Raw genomic sequence first — 14,721 nt, 5'->3', positions numbered from 1 at the left:
CTTGGAAATAAAAACTTAATCGAAACTAATCTTAAATTATTATTTGGAAATTGTCATCAACTATATTTGAAACACATTATTCATTATGCTTATTCATTAGATGTATAAATACTTTTGATTATTACTCGACTTACACGTACCTGATAGGTAGTCATTGCGGGAAGCAATTGCACCTAGAACATAAGTTTGTGGTACTATGAGATTTCCCACCCTGACAACCATAAGGGTAACTTTCTCTAATACCTTCACTCAGTCTTACCAAATATGATTACCAACACCTAGGATTTTTTAAATGCCACTTTAAAACATAGTCTATGGCTTATTTAAGGAGTAGTGGATCTACTAGGCTAGAGTATTTTTCTTTTATAAGGCAGCTTGCTTGAATTGAATTAGCACTTCATCACATGAAAACCACTTGCACCAACTATGCACATAGTTTCTTCTTTTTGTTTGTTAATTTTGATTCACTTCCTTATCCCTTTAGCCTCCTAGAATCACAGCCCTCACCCTTAATATTCCTATCAAATGATTATTTGCACCTGCTCGATGAGTCAAGTTCCCTCCTCCCCTATACTACCTTTAGGTTATAACTCTTCTTATTCATTTAGTAGTTTGTCTTATTCTACTTCCACTCAACCTTATTAAACACACACCAATTAGATGGTTAGAATTTAGATAACTCATGTGATTGAATATATTCACAAGATTTACATATTAACACATATTGTTCTTAACCTTGGTTTCATCTTCCAAGAGGTCGCTTGGACTTCAATTATTGTTCGAATTCCTCCAAAACCATTCTTGATGGATTAGGTGTCCAAAATTCCCCCTTTATCTGAAGGTTGTATATGGGTCCAAAAAGAGAGATGAAATACAAAATTGTGGACAAATCAATGGTTAGATGTGCTCTTTGCTGGACACTTATTATTGCTAGTTTGATCATAGCATCAATGTGGTTGACATTAATGGAAATAGGCTAACATTGTTGTCAACTAGGCTAGCATTCATGTGCATGGTGTACCAAGCTCTGTGGGAGACCCATGGTCTTTGCAGCCTTTATTAGAGGACCATCATAATAGAAGGTCTATCATAGGAGTTATTAATCCTATAGCTATGATGGTTTTACAGTTCTGGGATATGAAGGAATTTATACCTCAAAAGACAAGATCATATGAATTTAAAAATAGCGTAGTTGGAAAGTTCTTAGAAAGAGCTTTCCAACGGTGCGTTGAAGTCCGAGAAAGGCCATCTAGATCAAAATTTATCACCAGTCAAAGGTTGCAGACCCAAGGGTCAAACATTTAGGCCAATCTAGGATCAGCGTTGGCAGTCTCTACAATTGGTATCATGTTTGGTGGTTCGGCAGAAGTGGCAGACACATCACCTCAAGAGATCCCCATATGTGACAAAGGAGAGTGCAATATAAAGTCTTGGGATGATTAGGCTCTAGGAGAAAATTGTGGAGCTGGAACACAAGTGGCAGAGGATGAATCATAAGCTCAGGAGAGATGTGCAAGGGGATGCCCACATCCACATCAACCTCAGAAGAATTTCCCGAAAGCACCCAATATGTGCACAAATGTGAACCTTCGGGATGACGTAATCCCCAAAGGAAGCATTGCGAACGAGGCAATGATTGGCGAAAGCACTACAATGGGAGACCCCATGGAACAACAAATATCAAAGGTCCTTCTCTAGAAGAGCCAAGTGCATTAAAACTTGGAAGAGCCCAAAATGATGTAGGTTCAGAAATGTTGCATAATGAGCAGCAAAGGGACATGGCCCGAGACCCCTTCTCTCTCCATACTGTCAAATTTTTTAATTTGATTTTGATGACATCATCATGATGTCAGCACAGGACACATGCATGTGTTTCGGCACTTACAAGTGGCCTAGTGGGACACAAGTAAACGATAGGATTACAGAGCAGTGGGACATAGAGGAATGTCAATTGGCACTGACAGGTAATCATAGTTTCTATTTGAGAGGCCTTTATTCACAATGAAAGACCCACCATGACACGTATTCCTGGAAGGCTTCGGATTGGCACATTATTAAAAGGTACCCCCAATGGACACATAATCCCAAAAGGAAGTTCTAGGGCTAAGGTAAATCACCTAGACTTCATTTTTTGTGCATTATATGACCACAAGCACAGAAGAATAATGCATGGTGATTTATCCCTAGGTTATTGTATAAATGGGCACCTAGGACCAATTTTGCGATGGTCTTGAGTGTTAACCAACCAAGGGATTTCAGGTTGAGTTCAATGCAGAAAATTGCTACGAACATATGTTTTAAAAGGTCCTTTGGCATATAGAAAGCACCACAAGCATATGTTTAAACGACACGAACAGGTTAGCAGTAGGGTCTCATCTTATTGGAAGCTAAACCAAAATTTTTTATACTCCGCAATTGGATTATGCAGTAAATGAATGGTTGGCAACCAAATTTCACAATTGGTGCCAATGGAAAAATTAGCACTAAGGAATAGTGCCCAGGCCAGGAGATTAAAACTGCAAGGATGATGATCTGCAGATAAAATTAGTGGAATGTTAGCATCAATCTGAGCAATTCAAACCTAAGTGCTTCTCACTCCATGAAAAGAAAAATGAGAGAATGGCTCTGAGAGTACTATGATCATTTCACATCATAGATATGCATGTTGATGTTCTCCTCAAGCCTGTGAACCTTAAGGAGCAGCAGTGGAGTGATATTCTGATGTTAGAGATTTTATCAAACATAACTCAATTCAGTCTACAATTATTATTATCGGCACCACCACATTTTACAAAACTACATTTTAGATTATTAATTTAAACTGCCATCAATCATTTTTGAAACATATAATTCATTATATTTTTTAAAGTTGTGGGAGTGTTAGTCCACGTACATGGTGCCCCCCAAAAATTCATAGTGTTAATATCATGTTTTGAAGAGAGTTTTGGGTGGTTTTCCAATTTAAACCTGTGTTGTTGATATGAATACCACAAGCAATCTTAGAAACTTCTATATCCTTCTTTTTATTTTATTGAAAAGGTCATCACTCAAGGAATCAAGCATGTATGCATATCCTTGAGAGTATAATCTCCTTGTTCATATATTAATAATCATTGCAAAATCAAAAGATATCAGCTTTCATTTTGTCAAAGATCACTAGTTTTCTCTATGGAGACACACCATGCATGACCATCCTCAGGTAAAGCATATCCTTTAATTGTATGCTTAATTCATTATGCTTAGGAGTGTTCATTCATTCATTAAGTCAACGTTTTTCATCAAATGGAATTCAAGTAACAAAAGGTAAAATCAATATTTCAAACCACACAACACACTATGATGTTCCAAGGAAGGGTTATTGTTTAGTTCAATCAAATAAATCCTACAACGTTTCTGCAAACACTTGTTCACTTTCATTTATAGGATAAACACACGAAAACCTTTCATTTATTTCTTCATATATTCTAAACCATTAACGTTACCATCCTTCACTATGTGACACTCAAAAGAAGCCTATGGGTTTCCAACCAATCCATGCCCATTATCAAGTCATAAGTTTTAACCACTTTTCTATATAAACTCATATCAGTTGGACCCCTAATGTCTACTAGAAAATTCTCGACAAGAGGACCTACTAACTTCTTTATTGCATATTTCATTTCAAATAGATTAAAAGCATCATGCTCATGGGATACTATACCACATGAGTAAAACCAAAGGGAAAATGAATCTAGTTATAGCCTTATAGTCAATCAAAATAAAGATGGAAAACATTAGTCGTATGCTTTATTTTTCTGATGTCATTGTTAAGTTCTCTTTTGAGGCAATCAAGAGGTTATTTTAGGAATTGACCATAAAGCATAGGAAATCTCCTTCCAAAAATCTTGAGATAACTATGAAAAGGGAAAGTAAAATGTGAAGAGGGAACTATATCTCTCCCCTTTTGAATACAAGTATGATTTATATAACCAATAAAATGATGTAGTGTAGACTGACAAATTATATGAAATTGAGGGAAAGAACACGCAAAACCCTACTTCCTTAACTCGTCCAACGTTGCTATTGCCAATACTTATAATCATAACAACATTGAAGATTCTTGGAAATCCCTTTCATCTTGCACCTGAGGTCGCCCAACATTATCACTATAGTTCATTTTAAATATCCTCCACATTAGCTACAAGATTCCTTCGCACTCTAACTAACTCCTCTAATTATTCGAAACAAGAAATAAATAGGAAGTAGTATAGCTCCTTTCTTTTCACTCAATTTGGTATAATCACAAACACCTCATATTCATTGTTTTTGCGGACCTTCCCATGTCCATTCTACAATAGCTTACATAATATTACCATTGGATTTTTCTATCAGCTTGCAATGCAAGCATAGTTACAAAAATAATCAATCACTTAGACATTTTTTACACATCCAAACATATAATATGTTGTGTAAAATAACACCAAAATTCGAATCATAAAGTCCTAGAAGTTTTCAATGCAAAGGATTTCCTGAAGAAAAAAAATGAAAATAAAATATTGACATTCTTCACCTTTGCATACTTTTCCACACTAGGTGAAACCATTATCTTTTTAAACTACATTTAGATTTATAAATATTGAGAGGTAACACAACAGGTAGAGGAAAGGGAACCAAGTTGAGGAATAAGCTCAATGTGTGAGAAGAGTCGTTTGCATTGCTTTTGTTTAAAATGACATGGAGAGAAATGCGCACGTATTTCAAGGAGGCATCCAATGCCAGTGCGTCCTAATCATGCAAAAAAGATAACTTACAAGCATGCAAGTGAATATTTTGTCAGATCTGTGACGAAACTAGGCAGAGCAGTAATCAGGTGCATTAGGTCTACAATAAGGAAAACATAATAGGTAGAATGCTCAAGTTTAGTTCAAACGGGAAGAAATGACATCGAGATAAAAGGTGAAATATCGGTGACGGTGCCAATATTGAGGAAAAAAAAATTTGTGGCTTTCACATAATTCAGCAGGTTAGGAAGGAACTTGCTCTAATACCATGTTAAACACACACAAAGTATATATGAATAATTTAGATAACTCATCTGATTGCATTCTATTCCCAAGGTTTACATATTAATACATGGTTTTTTAACCCTTAGTTTTCATCTTCCAAGAGGTCGCTTAGACTTCTATGAATGTCTGAATTCATGCACACCAATCCTATCAGATTAGGCATCCAAAAAACCCCAACCTATTTCCAGTATGGAAGGTATCAACCCTATTGTGGGTGCTAACAATGGAAGTAATTTTGGTGTTAATGGCATAAATAACATGGGTCCCACCAATGGAAACAATATAGTAATGACCACCACAATGTACACAACTCGGACTTTTCTTTTGTTTATGGCTAGTTTGAACCTCCTTGATTTGAGCCAACCAATAATTGATCCTCTCTTGCATGATTTTGCATGGCATACATGCCAACCAAACTTCTCTAAAATATCCCCAATTTTGAGGGTGATTTTGCATCTTTGTATTTATGGTTATATCTGTAATTTGTGGTGTTCCTGTTTAAATCCAAATCAGTGGATGAGATGCCACATGTCATGTTTTACCACTTCATTAGACTCATTACCATGATGTTGACTGGCACAAACATTTTCTACTTGCTATTTCTTTTTGGTTTATTAGCATAATTTTGATTTGAGGATATAGAATAGAGTCTTGCATTAACTATATGCACAGTTTCAACAAAGTATATCCTTCAAGAAAATCACAACAATTTATCATGTCATTGTCGCAGTTATCTAATCATGATTGCAAACACATAACAAAAGTTATGAAGTTTGCACTCATGAATTAAAGCTATAATGTGAATCATCCATTTACATGTTATTAAGTGGAAATGATATCATATAACTTGTTTAGCAAGACCATTGCATAGAATCGCCCCCTAACTAACTAACACCTTTTATTAAGCATGTAATTTGAATAACAACCTAATTGTGAGAACCTTATATCTATGAAAAATAGGCACAAACTCGAAATAAATTAAGCTCCTTAAATTTGATCCTTGGTCATTTCCATCTCTTTAGCCATGGATTTTATAAACCTGTTAAACCCCTTTTCAAATTTGGTCTTTAGCCCTTAATCTTGTCCATTGTTTATAATAATAAAAAATCTTCATTCACAGTATATTTGTATTCAAACATATATAGAAGGATATGACTAAATTTGCATTCTTGCACCAAAGCTAGAATACAAATCATGCATGTGTATATCCTTATGCAGATCCTTAATAATAAATGGAAAATTTACCAAGTAACATGTTTACCAAGACCATTAGATGCCAAGTAAAATTTCATTGAGTTTATGTTGAGTATGATATTTAAGTTTACCATTTCCCATATATCATGACATGAAAAACATGCTAGGATATAAATGAATAAATTGTTTGCAAAACATGGTCTTGGAAACTATTACAAGCAGCAATATGTGTTGCTCATAAGGAATTTTGGAAGTACTTTTCCAAGACCATAGAGACATGATCATGTCTATTTTTCAAGTGCAATAGATACAAGCACTAATTTATTAAATACGGATAATTACTTCTAATAATGTAGATCTCCTTTTAACAATTCAATTTTATCATTAAGAAGTTATACTTCGGAAATTCAACCATCAACTCACAAGGACAATAGATATCAGAATGCACAAAGAGAACATATTTACCCTGGGAAAACCGAGCAAAATTTACTTAGATAAATTATTCAATTCAACAAGAGATATTCCTAATATTGCTAGTCAACTATGAGGTCAAACTGACCAACAATGTTATGGTCAAAGCTAGTCAAACAACCCTTTTATCAAGTCAAAATATTTCCCTTCAACTTCAGCCCTCTCGGATCTTCCTAGGCTGAATTTCATCCTCCTAGAATATGCCCAGAAACTCGACCCTGCTACCCAAAATGTTATGCCCAGAATTTTGGACCTACATCCTAGAAGTCCGGCCTGTTACCCAAAAACTTCCTAGAAAGTCACATGTTCAACGTATATAAATCGATAAATGTTCTTGATGTGAATTTGTCCTTATTTTCCTTCTTCATTGTTGTTCTTCTTCGCTTGGATGCCCAAAATATTTCTACCTGTGTGAGAAATCGAATCGTGACTTGTGGAGGAGGTTAAGTTCTCTATATATAATGTTGTGTCTCTATGAATGGGTGTCTCTTCACTAGAGCAGACTTGACATTAAGGAGGACCGAATTGAAAAATTTGGAGCCAAAAAATCAGAATTCAAATTTTCAAAATTTCTTTCTTGATATCGACATGAACAATGTGTCTTATATTAATTCTTTCAAGGGAAAAAATGACATGAAGAACATATCATAGAACTACATTATATACTTCAAGGGATAAAATATAAATTATAAAGGCCAACCATGGCTACAAGATTCAGCACTCCCTCTTAACTAGGGAGGTATTCGTAATAACTACGCAGATGTTATTTTGTTGACAAAATTCTCTAACAGAAGGCTATAGAAAATCATCATCATTATTCTATTACCATGAATAGGTGAGCAATTTTGGCACATGGTAAACCAATAGCATCCACTAATTACCATAATCTGGTCAAACATCTTTGACATGTGGTAAATCAACAACCTCAACCAATTAATAATTCTAGTCAATACCTCTGACCTATGGTATATCCTCACCAAAATCTTGGTTGATACTCTTAACACATGGTACATCATTTAGCATCAACTAATAGCCATAATTCCAGTCTTTTTCGCATATGGTATACAGACTAATCTTGGTTCACCATTATTCGGTTCAATGTCTTCGATGCATGGTAAATCTCCAAAGGCCACATTTTATCTAAGTAATTTAGGGACTTATTTTAACTGATCCTCATGCTCCAGGAATATTCTTCCTAATTTGTGTCAACATACATTACAAAAGAAGAACAGTTATCCTCTATTGGACGATTCTCGCCAATTAGGGTCAATATACTTGACATAGGAAGAATGTCGATCCATGATGTTATCTCATGAGCACTCCCTCTCACTGAGACAAACATTCTCAATAAGTCCAAGATTGTCCCTGAAGTATACAAAATACTATCTGGACAAAGGCTTTCTAAGTATATCAGTGATATGGTCATTAGTAGAGACATATTAGAGATTCACTTCTCCCTTCTGCACTATGTCATGAATTAAGTGGTACTTGATCTCGATGTACTTCAAATTGTCATGGAAAATTGGATTATCTATCAAATTAACACAGCTTTGATTGTCACAATATATCATAGTCGGTTCTAGCACCTGATCAAATAGTCTTGTGAGTAACTCCCAAAGCCACACTACTTCACAACTCGCTAGAATGGATGCAATATAATCTGCCTCAGCAGTGTTAAGTGCAATACATTTCTACTTCCTACTCATCCACGAATCATAGAGTATCCCGAGCTAAAGAAACCTTCGGAAGTACTATTTTTGTCTTCAACGCTCCCTGCCCAATCTGCATCTGTATATCCCTACAATTGTATATCACCGTTTGAGACATATGTCAAACCATAATAAATTGTACCATGAAAATTGATGAGGCTCAAAAATAGGTGCATCATAAGGGTCATAATGTCATCCTCCATCTTTGGAACTATGTCTTTCTCACATTTATCTATAATTTTTGTTATATTATGCCTAGTGAGAAGGGTAAAAGATGTTTTTCTATGTCATGTAACCTAATATGGTTTAATTGGAGGAAACAGAGGATTTTTTGGATAATTTACATGTATGGGCTGGGAGTAGACAACGGGGAGAGATTCTAGGAGGTTTTCCACCTCCTTAACTCCTTCAATGAGCCCAAGATCACCACACACTCTCTCATCATCTCGAGGTCATTTGACATTGATGCAATGATAATGATAAGCTTGTTATTGGTTAATCACTAAGTTATCTCTAGAGGGTTGAGGCTCTTGGGTTTGGGCCCAAACCCAATGGCTTAGGCCCCTCTTGTGTATTGGTATTTCTTTTTAGTTCAGAGTGTTTATTAGTTTTCTGCATTTCATTAGAAAATAACCCTTAAAAATCTTGTGATTGTGACCTCTATCTCATCTCTCCCATGGGAGCACGAATGGAAGGATCTACAATCACAGTCCAAAAATACTATGTTTATGATTTCTTGGAAGAAGGTCTATGCTATTCATATTGTTTTTCATGGGCTTAATATAGCTTAGGAGTTGATTCATTGACTGGATCGGAGTTTTTGACACAGATTAGGTCACATTTAAATTCAACTCACCCTTTCCACTATTAGTTGTTTCATTTTTCAATGATGAAAGGGTATATGCATGTGATGTTGCAGGGATATTTGTATCTTCAAGAAAGGGGCCTTTCACCACATCCATATTGGACTTCCTCGGCATCTTTTATGAAGCTCAAATTCTATCTTCAAAGTTATGTTCTTGAGATCAGCCTCTTAGATCACCGTGAGAAGCTCTCCTAGTTCAAAACAGGCCTTCGAAAGGATTTGAAATTGGATAGGGGTGTTGGTCAAGTTTAATCCATTTACCTCAACCTCCATCCACCTTTCCATCCCTGGAACCCATCATTCCTACCTCCTAAATCTTCTCGGCAACCTTCCTATAGAATTACAGGCCTTCAAGTAGCAATATAGGGTACCTGTCGCAGCCTTCTATAACATACATGTAGCGTGCTCTTTCTCCACTTATTTTGACCTTTTATGCAATTTGGACTTAGTTTAGAAGTAGGTTGGCCCCCAACTGTGACTCAATGATCAAGGGAAGCACCTAAGCCACTCCAACCATCATTTTCCTTTCCTGCAAAATAAGATAGCTTGACTTTCTTTATTACAGATTTGGCACAAATAAAACATTGGTATATATGCAAGTGTGAGCTATATACATGATAAATGGAATCTTGAGTTATAATTTGGTGGGTTAACTTCTTGTCTGCAAGTATATTTGGTAGCTAGATGGTTGATTGCAAGATAATGTAGTTCCTTATCTACAAGTAGTGTAGCTCTTATATTTTCATGAATTGATTCAATAACATTTACAAGTTGAAGTTCAAAAATAATTTTCCTTTTGATCATTAAAGGTAGCTTCTAAGTTGCACCTTCATTAGTTAGTTTTCCTTCTAATTCAGTAGGAAGAATGGTCTTGGAGAACTATTGATCAAATTTCCTAGTTGAGGGTGGCATGAGTAGAATCCCATCTACTGTGTATATAGCATTCTCACCTCGAAGTGTGTACGAACCTTCGGTTGATAAATAGAGTTGAGGAGCCCTTGGGAGTTGCAGAACTCTTGGTGCAATACCAGGTCTCACCACTTTCTTGCGTCATTGTCGGGGAGGTGTCTAGGTAGATGTTATATATGCTTCAAAATTGTTTTATGTTTTACATACAGTTTTGAAAAAGAAACATAAAAACAAAAGACAAAAATTCCTTTCATACCTCGTAGGAATAGAGATACCCAAGGAAAATTCTTACCGAACACCCCCACCCCCTCAAGTAGTCAACCTTCACTCGTCTCCGGTGACTGCGAGCTTCCCTCTCTGACTCTAGGGGTGTTAGAAGACCCTCTAGGTGAGAAACCTGAGATATTTGAAGAACCTATTCGGGAAGGAGAAGTACCCACTTCACCTACCCAAACCATGGCTGGAAATAGGAACAATGATTTTTTTCCCTATCATAGAGACTAGTGGAGAGGCTAGAATGGAGAATATCGGCCCTAATTCCATTCCACACTTTCATGGGTTAGCCTCTAAGGATCTTGATACCTTTATGTTTAAATTTTTGGTTACCTATAGGACCTATGACTATACCTCTAATGACCAGAAGTTGAATTTATTCCCATCTACCCTTAAGGATGCAGCCTTGGGCTGGTTTATGGGTCTACCTGGGGATAACGCCACTACCTAGGCTCAAATTCAGCAAGCTTTTAATGACAAGTGCAGGGACTACTGTAGGTCCAAATAAACCAAGGAATAAATATTTAGAATGACTCTTAGACATGATGAATCCTTGGAAGACTATGAGGAGAGATTTCAACTCAGTTATAGGAGGGCCAGATGCACCCTTGATCTTGAATCACTCAAGCTAGTTCTTCTTTGAGGGATTAGGGAGGACATGCTGGAAAACATCAACATGTTGTCTCGGGCAGATATCTATCATTTATCCTATGACGACATCAAAGCATTGTTCAAAATTCCCTTTAGGGCCAATAGAAAGAAGGGTAGGGCTAGTCAAGGCTTGATCAATTCCTCCCCTTCCACAACATCCATCAAGAATGAGATTAGGAACATGTTGGAAGACTTTAAAAGTGAAATTTATGTGCCTTTTCTTTGCAAATGGATACCATGCAAATGAAGAGGAAACCAAAGGAAGCAGAGAGAGCCCTAGTTATTTTATGCCCTAAATGAACTAAAAGGAAACCCAAAAATGAATGCCCATTACATGTTGTACAGGTCTGCTCAATCTGTGAGGAGAACCATGCCACAGATAAATACCCTTCTTTTATTTGTTTAAAAGTTGTATACAAAGGGGCGGAAGGTGGGGCTGAGCACCTCTGCTTTATAAATCAAAGGAGGCCTCAAGGACCTCGTCCATACCAGCAGGGCATGCAAGGTGTATCTTACTCTTAATACCATCCCTACCAGAATGCACCCTTTCCACCATAGTACTATTCCCCTCATCCATCACGTTGCACACCTCCTCCTTGGCTTGATGCCCCTCAATATCCTCCCCAACATGTCAATTAACCATTTCAGCCATATGTTTCCCAACCTCCTAAATGGAATAACCCATCACATGGGTGGAGGCCTCAACTTAACCAACCTCCTACTTTACTACTCCACCTCCACCTCAACCACAAATCACTCATCCCGCTCCAACCAAGCAACCTCAGATGCATGCTCAACCTAATCTGAACCCGAATAATGAGCAAGCACAACAAGTCTACATTGGAGAGACATCTTACCATTCCTATGCTATGGAGATCTAAGAAATAAACCTTAGGTCCAAAAGGGAACTTGAAGATAACCAACCTCCATCTCCACCTTAAGAACTTGAAGAGGAAAAGGAAGAGAGTACCCCTAAAGTAAATCCACCTCCTTTTCCGTAGAGATCGATCCATCCCAGCTAGCACCCCACAGAAGAGACTGAACTTATGGGAGGACACAAGAAATGGAAGATCCCAACCAATGAATAAGAAATGGCTAAGATCTAACAAAGATCGGCAGCTAACAGAAAAATAAATAAATAGATCCAATAGATCAGAAAAAACAAGAAGATCAATGCCTAGTACAAGTCAAAAACCCTCTCCCAATGAAGGACAGAAAATCTAAAGAAATCAAGCCAAATAAAATGAATTTGTACCAGTTCTAGCTATTAAATAGATAGCTCAGACAGATCGAGGATAGAAAGAAAAACTTTTGAAGACAAAAATTGGTCTTTCGAGGCTAGAAGCTCGGTCGCACACAGAAGACAGGATAAATTTGGTTGGTTGCTAGGGTTCAATTATTGTATAAGTTTAACTTCTAAGCCCTTCTCGGTCAAGTTGATCTCCTTGGGAATGGAAAAGACTAGAAACCTTTTTCACAATTACTTTAGTACTTTTTCATGATTGAAATTACTTTAGTACCTTCCTAATTTATTTTTCATTGCAAGGACAACATGTTCCATTAGTTGGGAGGAGGGGGAGGGGGAACATGGGGTAATTCTCCTGACTATTACATTGCTAATCTTCTAATCACTTCACCCTCATAATCAACTATATCTTCCATAATCTCTAGCACACTAAGGTCCATTATGACACAACACTCTAGAAGTCACTAAATTTTATTTTTGGCATTGATACCTTATTTGGAAATTACTAACCCTCATCTTCCTCATTACATGAATGTTGTCAATGTTTCCATTATTACTATTATTGTTTGGTACTGCTATTGGTGTTCATAGCATATTGCTACCACTATTTAATATGATACATCAATCTTTTGCGCAATGGGAAGTTCAACTATCCAACATGAACCTGTCACCTTCAAACAACTTTGGGGCAACCCTGAAGTGTGTCAAATTTTTCAAGATGGAGGGTGGATAATCTATAGGGTTTCACCTATAAGTTTTTCCTATTTACAACTATAGTGCGGGGACTCAAAATTAGAGTAATAGAGGAAATCCTTGCCCACGTTATAGGGATAACTTGAATCAATGAGCTTTAGAATCAACTGCTTATTACTGGGAGAAATTGCCAAAGATGATGGTAGGGGAGTTGAAAGAGGTATTATGTTTACTTTATGTCTAATTAATTATTTCCACAAGTTTTGAGCACTATGCTGATAACTTTAGATTTAAAATAATAAACTACATAATAAAAGATTTCGAAATAGTTTAGGAGGATATCCTAATTAAATATCTATGATTGGGAGGTGAAACTTAACGCACAGATCAAACTTGCTCACTTCCATTTATACAACATAAAATTGTAAAATCATTAAATGTAATGCACCATATAAAAATATTTAAGAAAGAGAGTTGTTAAAATAGGTGATTTCATTGTCAACATTGTTTTGAGCACTATGTTGATAACTTTAGATTTAAAATAATAAATTACATAATAAAAGATTTCGAAATAGTTTAAGAGGATATCCTAATTAAATATCTATGATTGGGAGGTGAAACTTAACGCACAGATCAAACTTGCTCACTTCCATTTATTTAGACGATGACATGCGTTGTCGGTTTTCTTTTATTTAGATGATGACATGCGTTGTCGGTTTTCTTTTATTTAGACGATGACATGTGGTGCGGTGAATGAGTTTTTCTTTTTTTGGAAATTTTTTTATATTAAAATGGAATTGGAATTGAGTGCAGGCATTGATAGAAGAAGGAGCCCAGTACATATTTGTCCAAGGAATGCCACCTCTCGGATGTTTTCCCGCCATACTTACTCTAGACCCTTATCCGAGGAACTCCGATTATGATGAAAATGGATGCCTAGCATCATATAACCAACTCTCCCAGGATCATAACACAGCGTTGCAGGAGACACTAGAGCAGCTAAGGATTCAATATCCACACGCCATATTGGTGTATGCGGACTACTATAATATGTTTATGGAAATAATCAAGAACCATGCAGCATACGGTACGTACGGAAATTTTGGATTCGGTTAATAAACTCATATACATTTTGGATTGGATTAGTGTAGTGTAATGACAATGTTGAAATGATGCAGGTTTTACCGCTAATACATTTCAGTCTTGCTGTGGAACTGGAGAACTTTTTAATTTTGATATCATGCATACGTGTGGGACACCAGGAGTGTTAGCATGCTCAAATCCAGAAAGAGCCATCAGTTGGGATGGAATACATTTCACTGAAGCCGCATACAAAATTATTTCACAATTCATCATCAACAAAGCCCAATATACTCAGCCACCTTTCAGTGACATGATGAAAATCTCTGAGAATGGCCTTTGTGATGTAGCCAGCCACCAGGGAACCACCTTATGAGAATGTTTTGTAATGGCGGTTCTGGAGTGAAATATGTCAAATCTCTGGTAATGGCCTTTGTGATGCAGCCACTAGTTAATATTTTGTATTCGCTATTAATATGTATTCTGAATTGAATGTCAAATCTCAATAGGACTTTTGAATTTGAGTCCCTATTTCTTTCATTTGTATTTCAATGGGGGATTTTTTATAATAATAATATTTAATTT

The 14,721-nt window shown here is 36.4% G+C and overlaps 1 protein-coding gene across 1 annotated transcript in view; it reads left to right on the top strand.

The window, feature by feature from the left end:
* Positions 1-14,512, top strand: part of LOC149202064 (GDSL esterase/lipase At3g48460-like) — an 18,646-nt gene extending 4,134 nt beyond the window's left edge. The window contains exons 7-8 of the mRNA XM_089401472.1: positions 13,870-14,143; positions 14,235-14,512. Of these exons, the coding sequence (XP_089257598.1) occupies positions 13,870-14,143; positions 14,235-14,512 (552 nt within the window). The remainder of the gene's footprint in view (positions 1-13,869; positions 14,144-14,234) is intronic.
* The last annotated feature ends 209 nt before the right edge of the window (positions 14,513-14,721 follow it).

The sequence above is a fragment of the Pinus tabuliformis genome, chromosome 2_1, assembly GCF_031772625.1.
Source record: "Pinus tabuliformis cultivar Carrire ecotype Pingquan chromosome 2_1, CPIR1, whole genome shotgun sequence".
NCBI classification, from domain to species: Eukaryota; Viridiplantae; Streptophyta; class Pinopsida; order Pinales; family Pinaceae; genus Pinus; species Pinus tabuliformis.
Note: the sequence above shows the minus strand (reverse complement) of the source record. Positions and strands in the feature narration are given on the sequence as shown.